We start from the raw sequence: 12,487 nt of genomic DNA, 5'->3' as shown, positions 1-12,487 counted from the left end.
ATGCTGGTTCAGGTTGTTCCACTTCCACTTGTGATTCTTCTCCACTTTCTTGTGGTACAGACGTAGACACTTCAACTGCCTCTTCTTCTCCTAGCTGACTTGCTTCAGCTCCATCTTGCTGTTCACTTACTTCCACATCTTGATCATGTGTACCAGATGCTCCACTACTCTCTTGAGTTGTCTCTGGTTCACTCCTTTCCCCCCCATGATCAGAAGTGGGAGTTGCTGAATGTCCACCATTTGGTGGTTGAGATCCTGGGTTACTGCCAGGTCCTTGCTGATCTTGTCTCACCTTGACCCCAATACTTTCTAAGATGATCCGCAAGGTAGTGGCTCTCTCCGAGGTAAGATCCTTCAAGTCTTCTTTGTTTTGCTCCTCATAATATCCTCTCTCTTCAACAAACTTCACATCCCTTGATACCAGCATCCTTCTTGTGTCTGGAATATAACACTTGTATCCCTTTTGAGTTGTAGAGTAGCCAATAAACATTGCCTTAGTACTCCTAGCTTCAAGCTTGTTTCTCAACTCCCCGGGTATCAAAACATAACATAAACACCCAAAGACCCTTATATGTTCTAATGAGGGTTTATGTTTGTTGAGAACCTCAAATGGTGACTGCCCTTTCAGGATCAGTGTGGGAGTCCTGTTGATTAGATAGCAGGCCGTGGCTACTGCATCACTCCAAAACTTCTTAGGTACATTAGCTTGGAACATCATTGATCTTGCAAATTCCATAAGGTGCCTATTCTTCCTCTCAGCCACACCATTCTGTTGTGGAGTGTATGGACAGCTTGTTTGATGAAGAATTCCATACTGAGAAAAGTGTTGCTTGAAAGCTTGTCCAATGTATTCTCCTCCATTATCTGACCTGAAAATCTTAATCTTGGCTTGATAATGGTTAGTTACATAGGATTGAAAATTTTTAAATGCATCAAGCACCCTATCTTTAGTTGGAATTAAGGTTAACCAGGTGTATTTAGATTTTTCATCAATGAATGAGACATAATACTTATGATTCTCTCTAGATAAACAAGGAGCAGTCCATACATCAGAGTGAATAAGATCAAAGCAATTCTCATAAACAGTAGAAGAGTTTGGAAAAACAGTTCTACAATGCTTGCCTAAAATGCAAGCTTCACAATCATTGTTTTCAAAAGAAACACCTGGCAACATCAGTTTTAAAGCCTTATTATGAGGGTGTCCTAGTCTAGCATGCCACAATGCATTCTTATTTAAACTAGGAACAGAAGCAGTAGTAAAAGAGCAGCTAATGTCAGAAACAGGAGCAAGATCTTCAAGCAAATATAAGTCTCCTTTTGTTACTCCTTTTCCAATTACTTTGCTGCTTTCAATATCCTGAAACTTCACATCATTAGGACTAAATATGACATTGCATTGCAAGTCAGTTGCACATTTCTTGACAGATAATAAGTTTGAAGTAAAGTCAGGCATATAGAAAGCTTTTGAGTCTTTACTAAACAGTTTAAGTGTTCCTATTCCTTTAATTGGAACCTTATCACCATTTGCAATCATCACATGACCCTTAGTGGGCACAATGTTCTTAATTAACTTAGTATCACTAATCATGTGATGTGATGCACCTGAATCTACAATAAGAGGTCTAGTTGATTGATTACTAGCAAGGTGAGCGAGTATACTAGATGGCTTATATGCATTGTAGTTATTTGCATTTCTTAGAGACCTAGCTATACTATCAGTTCTAGTGATGCAATCTAAGTCTCCTACAGTCCTAGCAATCATGGAAGCACCATAAGAATAACCATAGATGTTACCGTTATCCTTGAACATCTTGATGAGTGCATCAATGTCAGCCTTCCTTATGAAGTCCTGATCATTGTTGCGGCTGCTAGGAGCTCCCATGTACGCCACCAGAGACTTGCCATCACTTGTACCACCTTCTTGAGCCTTGCTAGTACCCACATCACTTGACCCGTCAGACATGTGAGCTCTAGCTTCCCTTTCCTTCATGAATTTTGTCGGTTTGAGGTGTGGGTGGAGTATCCAACACTGGCTCTTCTTGTGGCCTTGCTTCTTGCAATGATCACAGCTCCCATTGAACCTCCTATCCTCAAACTTCCCATTCGTAGCTCTGTTAGCTTGTGGAGTCTCTCCTTGCTCAGCTTGTGCGGCTTGGTTAGCTAAAGATAACTCCCCCTTCTTCCCAAACAACCCAATTGACCCTTGCTCTTTCTGAATCCGAGAACACACTTCCTCCAAGTCAGGTAGAGTATCATCTCTCAGCATGTGTTGTATCAGCCCACTGTATGCCGGATTCAGTGTCAAGAGCAGTCCAAAGACCTTGTCCTGCTCACGCCTCTTGATTAGCTCACTGGGATCAACCGTGCTTGGCCTCAACACCTCTAGCTCGGACCAGAGTGACCTGAACCTTCCTAGGTGCTTGGTAAACTCCATGTCTTCTTGAGCCAAGTTGTTGATCTCTTGCTTCACCTCAAAGACTCTACTCAGGTTGGATGTGTTTCCATACACCCTCTTTAAGGTATCCCACAACTCCTTTGCCGTCTCACAGTAGCAGTATGCATCCAGAATCGCCGGCTCTAAGGAAGCATGAAGAACTGACATCACCATCATGTCTTCCTGCTCCCACCTCTCAAATGGATCCTTTGCTGTCTCATCCTTGTCTTCTTCTTGAGCAACCGACTTTAGGGCCGTTCCAGAGGTAATGTGTCCCCACAAGCCTTTGCTTCCAACTGCGGTCTTCACCATCCGTGACCACACTAGGTTGTTGTTCCCCTTGAACACCACCGCGACCTTCATCTTCATCCCACTATCCATCTTGAAGCAGCTAGACGTAAACAGCTTGCTAAATCTTGGACTGGGAGTAGTAATCACACCAACAAGACCAAAGACACAACCGGAGAAGACTTGAAGCTTGAATCTTCACCGCCCAGCTCCTAGCTTTTATCCTTTGTCTTGATACAAACCTCAACAAGAACTCAGATTCTCATGAACCTGGCTCTGATACCATATGACTTTTAGAGTAATGAAGAGTAATCTGAGTGTTTAAGAGAGATTAGAGAAGAACTGAGTGTAGAGAGTAAGATAAGAGATCGAGACTAAGAGTAAGCCATGGAGGCAAAGATAATCAGAACTGTCTAACTTTCATTAATGAGAAGAGTTCACAATATATAGAGAGGTAGCTTAGGCGACTAGGGTTTAGGATAAGCCACTATTACAAAGGATAAGCTTTTGCTTTAATTCAAATGCTCCAATTAGCTCTCCTCTTAAGGATAAGGTTGCTTTAGCTTTTGCCAGCCTTGGACAGGCTGTCATGCGCTCCCCTTCTTCCCATTCAAAGGTCTTGATGTCTTTGGTAGCAAGGCAAGACTCCTTCTCATCTCGCAAAGTTACTTAGGTAACTTTGTTTCACCTTTGGCCGAGTTACTCTCTCAACCTAAACGGCCTTGTACGGCTCATGTACGGCCTTGTACGGATGCTTACTTCAGCTTGCCTTCACTCTCCCTTAGATCATCCTTTCCTCATCTCCTTAGCTTCTCATATACTGACCTCTTCTTAACATTAAACTAGAACGTATCACAGCTTCAACACCTTCAAGACTACTCGCGTGAAGCTTCAAAGCCGTTAGCTTGTAACTCTCTAAAGATCAAACCCCAGATTCAAATGAACCTGGCTCTGATACCATATGAGATTAAGAGATCCTTAGAGTAATCAGAATAAAAGAAAGAGTTTAAGAAGTGATTAAGAGAAGTTTGTGAAAGATTAAGAGACTAGAGAGCCGTTTAGTGTCTAAGAGAGAATCATTGTGTCTTAAGAGATTTGAGAGACTCAGAACTGCTTAATCTTATTAATGAGTGAGGTTACATATTTATATGGAAAGCATAAGGGTTTACAAGAGTCGAAATGGGCACTATTGAAGCATGTAGAGTCAAGGTTGCTTTCCGGATGATTGGATGACAAGGCTCACACGCTTTGCCTCTTTACAGCCTGTTCCAGCCTGGCACGCTCTTCCCTTATCCACTCAACGGTCTGATCCCTTCTCCTTAAGTCCCCAAGGTAACATTTCCTTGTTACCGTTTCACTTGGTCGAGGTTGGGTAAGTTTTGGTCGAGACCTTTGGTACGGACGGTACGGCCATGTACGGCCTTGTACGGACGTCCGTACCATTCACTCCCAAACTCCCTAAGCTTCCCCAGCTCTTCTTCTCTTAAACTCCCCTTCTCTCCATACTCATATAATCAACTCAACTCAACAGGGATAAGGCTGATACAAAGGGGATTTCGAAATGGGACTCAAAGCATGTGAAGTCAAGGCTAGCTGGCTGCTGAGAGGCTTCACATGCTTGGACAGGCTGTAAAGTAGCTTTACCTTTTCCAGCTATGACCAGACCTTATCCAAACAGCTCCTTCCTTATCCTGACTCCTCTTGGGCGTGCTTCTCCTCACCAAAGTGATCCAAGGTAACTTCCTAAGCCTTTAACTTAGTTACCACAGTAAAACTAAAGTTACTGTGGTAAATCCCAAAGTTACTGTCTGCCCCAATACTCTTCCTCTATCAATGTATCCACTCCTCATCACCTCATCTCAACAGTGTTTACCCAGCTAGAAGGATCCTTCCTCAGCCTTGTGCTCCTTCTTAGTGGCTGCACAACCGGTTCTTCTTCCTGTTGTTCTTCTACTACTTCATCTTGAGAAGGCGTTTGTATCACACCATGATCATGCCCTTGACCATCAGAGCCTATGCTTTCTTCTCCTTCATTCTCTACTCCTCCTTCATCCTGATTAGCCTCTTGCATAGGTTTCTTTGGAACATTACTCTGAAACATGAGTGACCTTGCCACTTCCATGAGATGCCTATTCTTCCTCTCAGCCACACCATTTTTGTTGTGGAGTATACGGACAGCTTGTCTGATGTAGGATCCCATGTTGTGATAAGTGTTGCTTGAATGCATGGATTGTGTACTCTCCTCCATTATCTGATCTAAAAATTTTAATCTTAGCATGATAATGGTTAGTTACATAAGTTTGAAAGTTCCTAAATGCATCAAGCACCCTATCTTTGGTCTGAATTAAGGTTAAACAGGTGTATTTGGATTTTTCATCAATGAATGTGACAAAATACTTATAACTATCTCTAGATAGGCAAGGGGCAGTCCACACATCTGAATGAATTAGATCAAAGCAATTATCATAAACAGTAGTAGACTTTTGAAACACAGTTCTACAATGCTTGCCTAAAATGCAAGCTTCACAATCTTTGTTCTCAAACACAACACCTGGTACCATTAAGTTCAATGCTTTAACATGAGGGTGTCCTACTCTAGCATGCCACAATGCATTTTTATTCAACAAAGAAGCAGAAGTAAACGAGCAACTATATGATAGGCTTGACAGAGTTTACGTGAGGAAGACGGGAGAGAAGGAAGCCGTTCGAGTCTGACGTGGCGGAAGATAATTCAAATAAAGAAGGAGATACTTGTTTTGAATTAGATTCTTTCTAATGCTTTGTATTCGAATTGTATAAAGCCAACTTGTTGGCTAAGAAAGGAGGTAGCTTGTAGATTTGAGTTGAGTCTAACGACTTGAGGAGTGTATAGTCTGGGTGAGGCCAGCGGTTACTCAGATTCAAATCTATAAGCGACTCCGTGTTCATTTGTAATCGGATTGAAGATATACATACGGGATTGAGTTTAGATTGAGTTTCCATTGATTGAGTTTAGATTGAGTTTCCATTGAGTTCGTATAGCTAAACTCTATCAATTGGCGCGGTGAGCTCGGCGATTCTCGCGATGACGATACTCGAAGAAGCAGACGATCGGATCGATACCGTCGATCGTACGGTGGCGGAGTTACAAGACAAGGTGGAGGTGATTCACGGTGGTTGGAGGCGGTTAACGGATTCGAATGAAGAGATGTCTCAGCGAATCGGTTCAGTCGAGAAGGAGCTGTCGTCGATGATTCGAATCTTGAACAGATTAGAATCGCACGTAGTCGGTGACAAAGGAAAGTCCGTGGCATCATCGGGCCCCTCTAACGGTCAGGTACAATTCGATTCTCCGAGAAACGACCGAGATACAGAAGAGCTAGGTTATCGGAGAATACAACATTCGTTTGCTAGTAGAGAAAGTCTGTTGAAGAAGATTGATTTGCCTGTGTTTGATGGTTCAATGCCTTATGGTTGGATCTCGAGAGTTGAGAGATATTTCAGGGCGGCTCGTTATGACGAACATCAGAAATTGGAATTGGTAGCTTTGAGTCTTACTGGAGTTGTAGGGAATTGGTATACATGGGAGAATGAGGAAGAACCTTTCAGTAGTTGGCTACAGTTCAAGCAAAGGATGTTGGATCGTTTTGCAGAATCGAAAGATGATGAACCGAGGAACAGATTATCTGCGTTGAGGCAAACAGACTCAGTTCAGGCTTACGTCAAGGAGTTCGAAGAGCTGATAAATGTGGTCAAGGGGATAGACGAAGCCAATTTGATCAGTCGGTTCTACACGGGGTTGAAACCAGAGATGAAGGAAGTGATCAAGATGAAAGAGCCAAAAGGATTAAGGAATCACATTGCTGCAGTAGTAAAGATGGAATCAAGCATGTTTTGTCAGATGTTAGCTGATAAATCTAAGACGGAGAACCGTTACTCGCGTACTAACAGCTCAGCTCCGAAGTCAAATCAGACGGGAGGTTATCACCAAGTGGATAAAACAAAACTTCTGGACGCAGGAAAGTCAGGTACCTCTGCGGGAGACAGACCTCGGGTGCACCTTACTCCTCAGGAACTAGCTGAGTGCAAGCGTTTGAAACTTTGTTTTAAATGCAAAGCGAAGTGGTTCAAAGGTCATCTATGTGGAAGTCCAGAGCTTCAGGTTTTCACGGTGATAGATGGATTTGAAGTAGAAATTTTGGGAGAACAAGAAGAGGGAATGAGTGAGACAAATAACGCGACAGAATCACAGATGATGCAACTGTCTCTGTACTCATTCTTAGGTATGAATTGACCTACAACAATGAAAGTCAGGGGGCGTATAGGCAGTACATCAATGGTGATTGTGATTGATAGTGGAGCTACTCATAACTTCATTTCTCCAAATCTTGTGAAGAAAGCTCATCTTCAAACGACAACGAACCCACATCTACAAGTTCTGTTGGGTACGGGCATTATGGTTCATGGCTTAGGCATTTGCAACAACGTACACTTACATATGCAAGGCTTGGATTTTATCTTGGATTGCATTATACACTTTTGTGTATTAGAGCATGATTCAACCAATCAGGGATAATCAGATGAAAAGATTAAAGAGATTAAGAGATTTTTAGAGAGAGAATAAAGAGAGAGAGACTCAAAACTCCATTAATTAATAACTGATGAGGTTTACAAGTATTAATAGAGAGAGCAACAAGGAAATTCGAAATGGATAAGCATGTGTAGTCAAAGGACAGGCTGGAACTCCTTTTGAATCACTTGGCTGTGCTTTCTCACATGCTTGCACTAGTATAAAGGCAACTTCTCCTTTCCAGCATCATACAGGCTGTCAAAGTGATCCCTTATCCTTCCTTATCCTCCCTTATCCTCTTTAGTCGAGTTTCCTCTCTTCTCTTCACTATGTTACATTCTCATCCCATCAGATAACTTCCCCAAGTAGTTACTGTGGTTAAAATAAAGTTACCACAGTAAAAATCTAAAGTTACTGTCTCAGCCTCCTTGGTCTTCATCTCATTACTCCCCCTCAAGCTTGACCATGTAGAACAAGTCAAGCTTGGAAACCATTAAGACCTCCCTCATTAAAAACCTCACCAAGTAAAACCCATTGGGATAAAACCTTGATGAGGGAAAAAGAGTGGAGACTCCATGGTTAAGGGGCTCAGTTCCTAGGAGTCAGATCAATGAGTCCAAGCCTTGACAGTATGGACTCCATTGTCTTCAATCTCGCTGCCTTAGTAAACACATCTGCAAGCTGATCTTCACTTCTTGTATAACATGGCAGAATCACTCCTAAGATGATCATCTGCCTCACCTTATGACAATCCACCTCTATGTGCTTTCTTCTCTCATGAAACACTGAGTTGGAGGCAATGTGGATAGCTGCTTGATTGTCACAATGCATAGTCATAGGAGTACTCTGCTCAATCTCTAGATGCTTCAAGATCCCCTTGATCCACACCAACTCGTTTGTCAGCTTCAGCATGGCTCTATACTCAGCTTCAGCACTTGAACAAGAGATAACCTTCTGCTTCTTACTCTTCCAAGTAACCAAGTTTCCTCCAATGAATGTACAATACCCAGTAGTTGATCTCCTGTCCACTCTATCTCCTACCCAATCAGCATCACAATACCCAACCACTTCTGTACTGCCATTACAACCCATCCAAACTCCTTGTCCAGCCGTCCCACTCAGATACCTCAGTATCCTATCAACCATCTTCCAGTGGTGGACCTTTGGCGCCTGCATATGCTGACTCACTTGGTTCACAGCAAAACATATATCTGGTCTGGTGATGGTCAAGTAGATCAGCTTGCCAACCATCTTCCTGTATAGCTTAGGATCTTCAAACAGCTGCTTCTCTTCAACCTCCCCCTCACGCAGAACTTTATATCCCTCCTCAAGGGGTGTCTTAGCTATCTTTCCTCCAAGCACATCAGTCTCCTTCAACATATCCATAGTATACTTCCTTTGAGACATAAACAAACCCTCCTTTGATCTGCATATCTCAATGCCCAGAAAATACTTCATCTCTCCCAAATCCTTGATGTCAAACACAGATTTGAGAAACTCCTTAGTAGCCTGAATCCCTGCCTTATCACTTCCTGTGATAATCAAATCATCCACATACACTAGAATCACAATGCTCCCTGAAGGTCCTGTCAAGGTGAAGAGAGTGTGATCTAGTTCAGACTTCCTAAAGCCTCTCCCATTGAGTGTTGTACTCAGCTTCCTGTACCAAGCTCTAGGTGACTGTTTCAACCCATATATTGCTTTCTTCAATCTCAAAACATTCCCTGGCTTTACTAGATGCTCAAGACCAGGAGGTGGATGCATGTATACTTCATCTTCAAGTTCACCTTGCAAGAAAGCATTCTTCACATCCATTTGCCACAAATCCCACTCCAAGTTTGTTGCAATAGATAACACAATTCGAATTGTGTGAAGCTTGGCCACTGGTGCAAAAGTATCAATGTAATCTTCCCCATAAGTCTGTGTAAATCCTCTTGCAACCAGCCTAGTCTTGCGCCTATCTATCTCCCCATTTGCAAGGTACTTGATGGTGAAGATCCATCTGCTTGAAACTGCCTTCTTCCCTTTAGGTAACTCACTCTCATACCAAGTATCATTCCTGATCATTGCATCCCTTTCATCTCCTACTGAATCTCTCCAAACCTTGTGCTTCATAGCTTCTTCATAAGATCTTGGTATCTCATTCTCATCCAAGTTACACATAAACACCATGTGCTCTTCTGGAAACTCAGCAAAGGAACACACGGCTTGAGAGGGATGCTCCACAGCCTGGACATTGTAGTACACTCTCGTGTTTACCCAGTTGGAAGGATCCCTCCTTATCCTTGTGCTCCTCCGCAAGGTCTCAACCTGTTCTTCAGCCTGAACATTCTCTTGTGCTTCCTCTCTTAAACCAGTAGGTTCTCCCTGCTCATTTCCAGTAGGTTCTCCCTGCTCATTTCCACCTGACTGAGCTCCACTCTTTACTTCCTGTGTCTCCTCCTGATCATGCTGACCTGAATCCTCTTGGTTATGCTCCTGCTCCCCTGATTCAGATCCATTCCCCCTCTCATGATCAAGAGGAGTTGTTCCTCCAGCTTCTCCAGCTTGATTAGAAGGTCCTGTTCTTCCTGGTTCCTGATCTTGGATAATCCTATCCCTAGCCTCTCCAACAACACCCTCAATGTTGTTGCATTCTCTGATGGAGCTCGGGACAGATCCTCTAGGTCTTCCCATTTCTTCTCCTCATAATACCCTTTAGACTCAACAAACATCACTTCTCTAGATACCATAACCCTCCTAGTTATTTGATCATAACATTTGTAGCCTTTCTGAGTGATTGAGTACCCAATGAACATAGCTTTAGTACTCTTTGCTTCTAGCTTGTTCCTTCTTTCTCCGGGAATCATCACATAACATAAGCACCCAAAGACTCTCAAATGATCAATGTGTGGCTTGGCCTTGTTTAATACTTCAAAGGGAGACAGTTTCTTCAAGACACGGGTTGGCACTTTATTGATGAGATAGCAAGCAGTCTGAACAGCATCACTCCAAAACCTCTTAGGGACATTCATGTGGAACATTATTGATCTCGCAACCTCCATCAAATGTCTGTTCTTCCTCTCAGCCACCCCATTTTGTTGTGGTGTGTAAGGACAGCTAGTTTGTTGCACAATCCCATGCTTTGCAAGATGACTCTTGAAAGCATTGCTAGTGTATTCTCCTCCATTATCAGACCTCAGAATCTTCACAGTGGCATTGTACTGGTTAGTAACATATGCTTGGAAGTTCATGAAGGCTTCCAGGACTCTGTCTTTGGAGGGAATCATGGTGATCCATGTGTACTTGGACTTCTCATCAATGAAAGTCACAAAGTACTTATGGCTGTCTCTAGACATACAGGGAGCTGTCCACACGTCTGAATGCACCAGATCAAAGCAATTCTCATATCTGGTTTCTGATGTTGGGAAGACAGTTCTACAGTGCTTTCCAAGTATACAAGCTTCACACTCCAAGTGATTTAACGCCATACTTGGTAGAATCAGTTCAATTGCCTTGGCATGAGGATGTCCCAGCCTTGCATGCCATGTGAGATTATCACACCTATCCGTTGTGCTGCTTAAACACAAAGACTCCACAGGACTAGGCGCCTCAGTTGTTTGGAGATGATAGAGCTGATGCTTGCTGTCTCCTCTGCCAATAACTCTTCCAGTCTTCAAATCCTGGAACTCAACTTCATTTGGTCTGAAAATCACTTGACAATCCAGATCAACTGTAGCCTTCTTAACTGAGATTAGATTGGATGTAAACTGAGGTAGGTAGAAGGCAGTGGAGTTCTTCTCAAACAGCTTGAGGTTTCCCACTCCTTCTATTGGGATCCTGGTACCATTGGCTATCATGACACTCCATGTTGCTGCTTTAACCTCACTGATTAGTCTCTTGTCACTGATCATGTGGTGTGTTGCTCCAGAGTCAATGATGATGGGTTTAGATGTGGATGCTTTGGCAGGAGCACCCAGACTCCGGGTCGTAGCCAAAGCATACACATGCTTAACCAACTCATCCCATTCCTTCTTTGTCACACACTCATCTGCCCTCTTGGTATCCATTCCTCTCATATCCGCAATGTCTCCTACTGTTTCTCCCATGTAAGCTGAGTATGAACACTCTCCTATAACCATCTGCTGAAGTTCATCTATGATTCTCTTCAAGATTACACTCATCCTGTCACTTAAGTGCTCAGACTCGCTATCCTTTCTCCATGCCCTTCTCTTCATTAACCACTCCTTAGAAAGTTTTCTCAACCTTCCCCTCTTACAGCTTGTACCTCCCTTCCATCTTTCTGGCTTCCTGTTCATTTCCCACACATCACAAGTATATTTAACAAGCTCACATACCTCTTCCATAAGGAAGCTGAAGATCACATCTTGCTTCCTCCTTTCTTGACAACATCTCGGATTTGATGTGTGTGTCTTCACCACATCTAGCTCTGACCATACTTCTCTCAGCCTTCCCACAAGCTGATAACACTCATCCTTTCCTTGTCTCAAGCCGCAGATCACCCCTCTGTCCTCAACGACTCTCACAAGCTTGGACTTGCCTAAAGTTGCTTCAATCTCACTCTTTGTAGTGTTTCCTTGAACAACTTCATTTCCCAGCTTCAGACCTCTTGTCTGACCTTCTTCAGTAGCCATTTCCATGAAAGGTTTCCCCTTTCCATGACTACTCCATAACCCACAGCTTTCCAAAGCTCTCTTTGCCCATCTTGACCAATCGCCATCCCTCTCTTCTTCAAGCTCCATGGTTGTACTAGATCTGTGCTTCATTTCCATGTTGAGATAGTTTGAATCCATCAGAATATCTCACACCACTCAGATAATAAAGACCAGAACTCAAGAACACCAAGAACACTCAAGAACACCCAGATTTTTATGAAAAACGAAATCACACTCTCCCCTTTTTAGCAACCTGGCTCTGATACCATATACACTTTTGTGTATTAGAGCATGATTCAACCAATCAGGGATAATCAGATGAAAAGATTAAAGAGATTAAGAGATTTTTAGAGAGAGACTCAAAACTCCATTAATTAATAACAGATGAGGTTTACAAGTATTAATAGAGAGAGCAACAAGGAAATTCGAAATGGATAAGCATGTGTAGACAAAGGACAGGCTGGAACTCCTTTTGAATCACTTGGCTGTGCTTTCTCACATGCTTGCACTAGTATAAAGGCAACTTCTCCTTTCCAGCATCATACAGGCTGTCAAAGTGAT

At 42.8% G+C, this 12,487-nt stretch overlaps 1 protein-coding gene across 1 annotated transcript; it reads left to right on the top strand.

Annotated features, from left to right (window-relative positions):
• The first annotated feature begins 5,290 nt into the window (after positions 1 to 5,290).
• Positions 5,291 to 7,389, top strand: LOC117130418. The gene is made up of 2 exons (XM_033283291.1): positions 5,291 to 5,696; positions 5,735 to 7,389. Exon 2 carries the CDS (start codon positions 5,787 to 5,789, stop codon positions 6,993 to 6,995), a length of 1,209 nt encoding a protein of 402 aa, XP_033139182.1. The 5' UTR covers positions 5,291 to 5,696; positions 5,735 to 5,786; the 3' UTR covers positions 6,996 to 7,389.
• Positions 7,390 to 12,487: the final 5,098 nt, after the last annotated feature.

The sequence above is a fragment of the Brassica rapa genome, unplaced genomic scaffold, assembly GCF_000309985.2.
Source record: "Brassica rapa cultivar Chiifu-401-42 unplaced genomic scaffold, CAAS_Brap_v3.01 Scaffold0470, whole genome shotgun sequence".
NCBI classification, from domain to species: domain Eukaryota; kingdom Viridiplantae; phylum Streptophyta; class Magnoliopsida; order Brassicales; family Brassicaceae; genus Brassica; species Brassica rapa.
The sequence above is the reverse complement of the archived record's forward strand: the minus strand, read 5'-3'. Positions and strand labels throughout refer to the sequence as shown.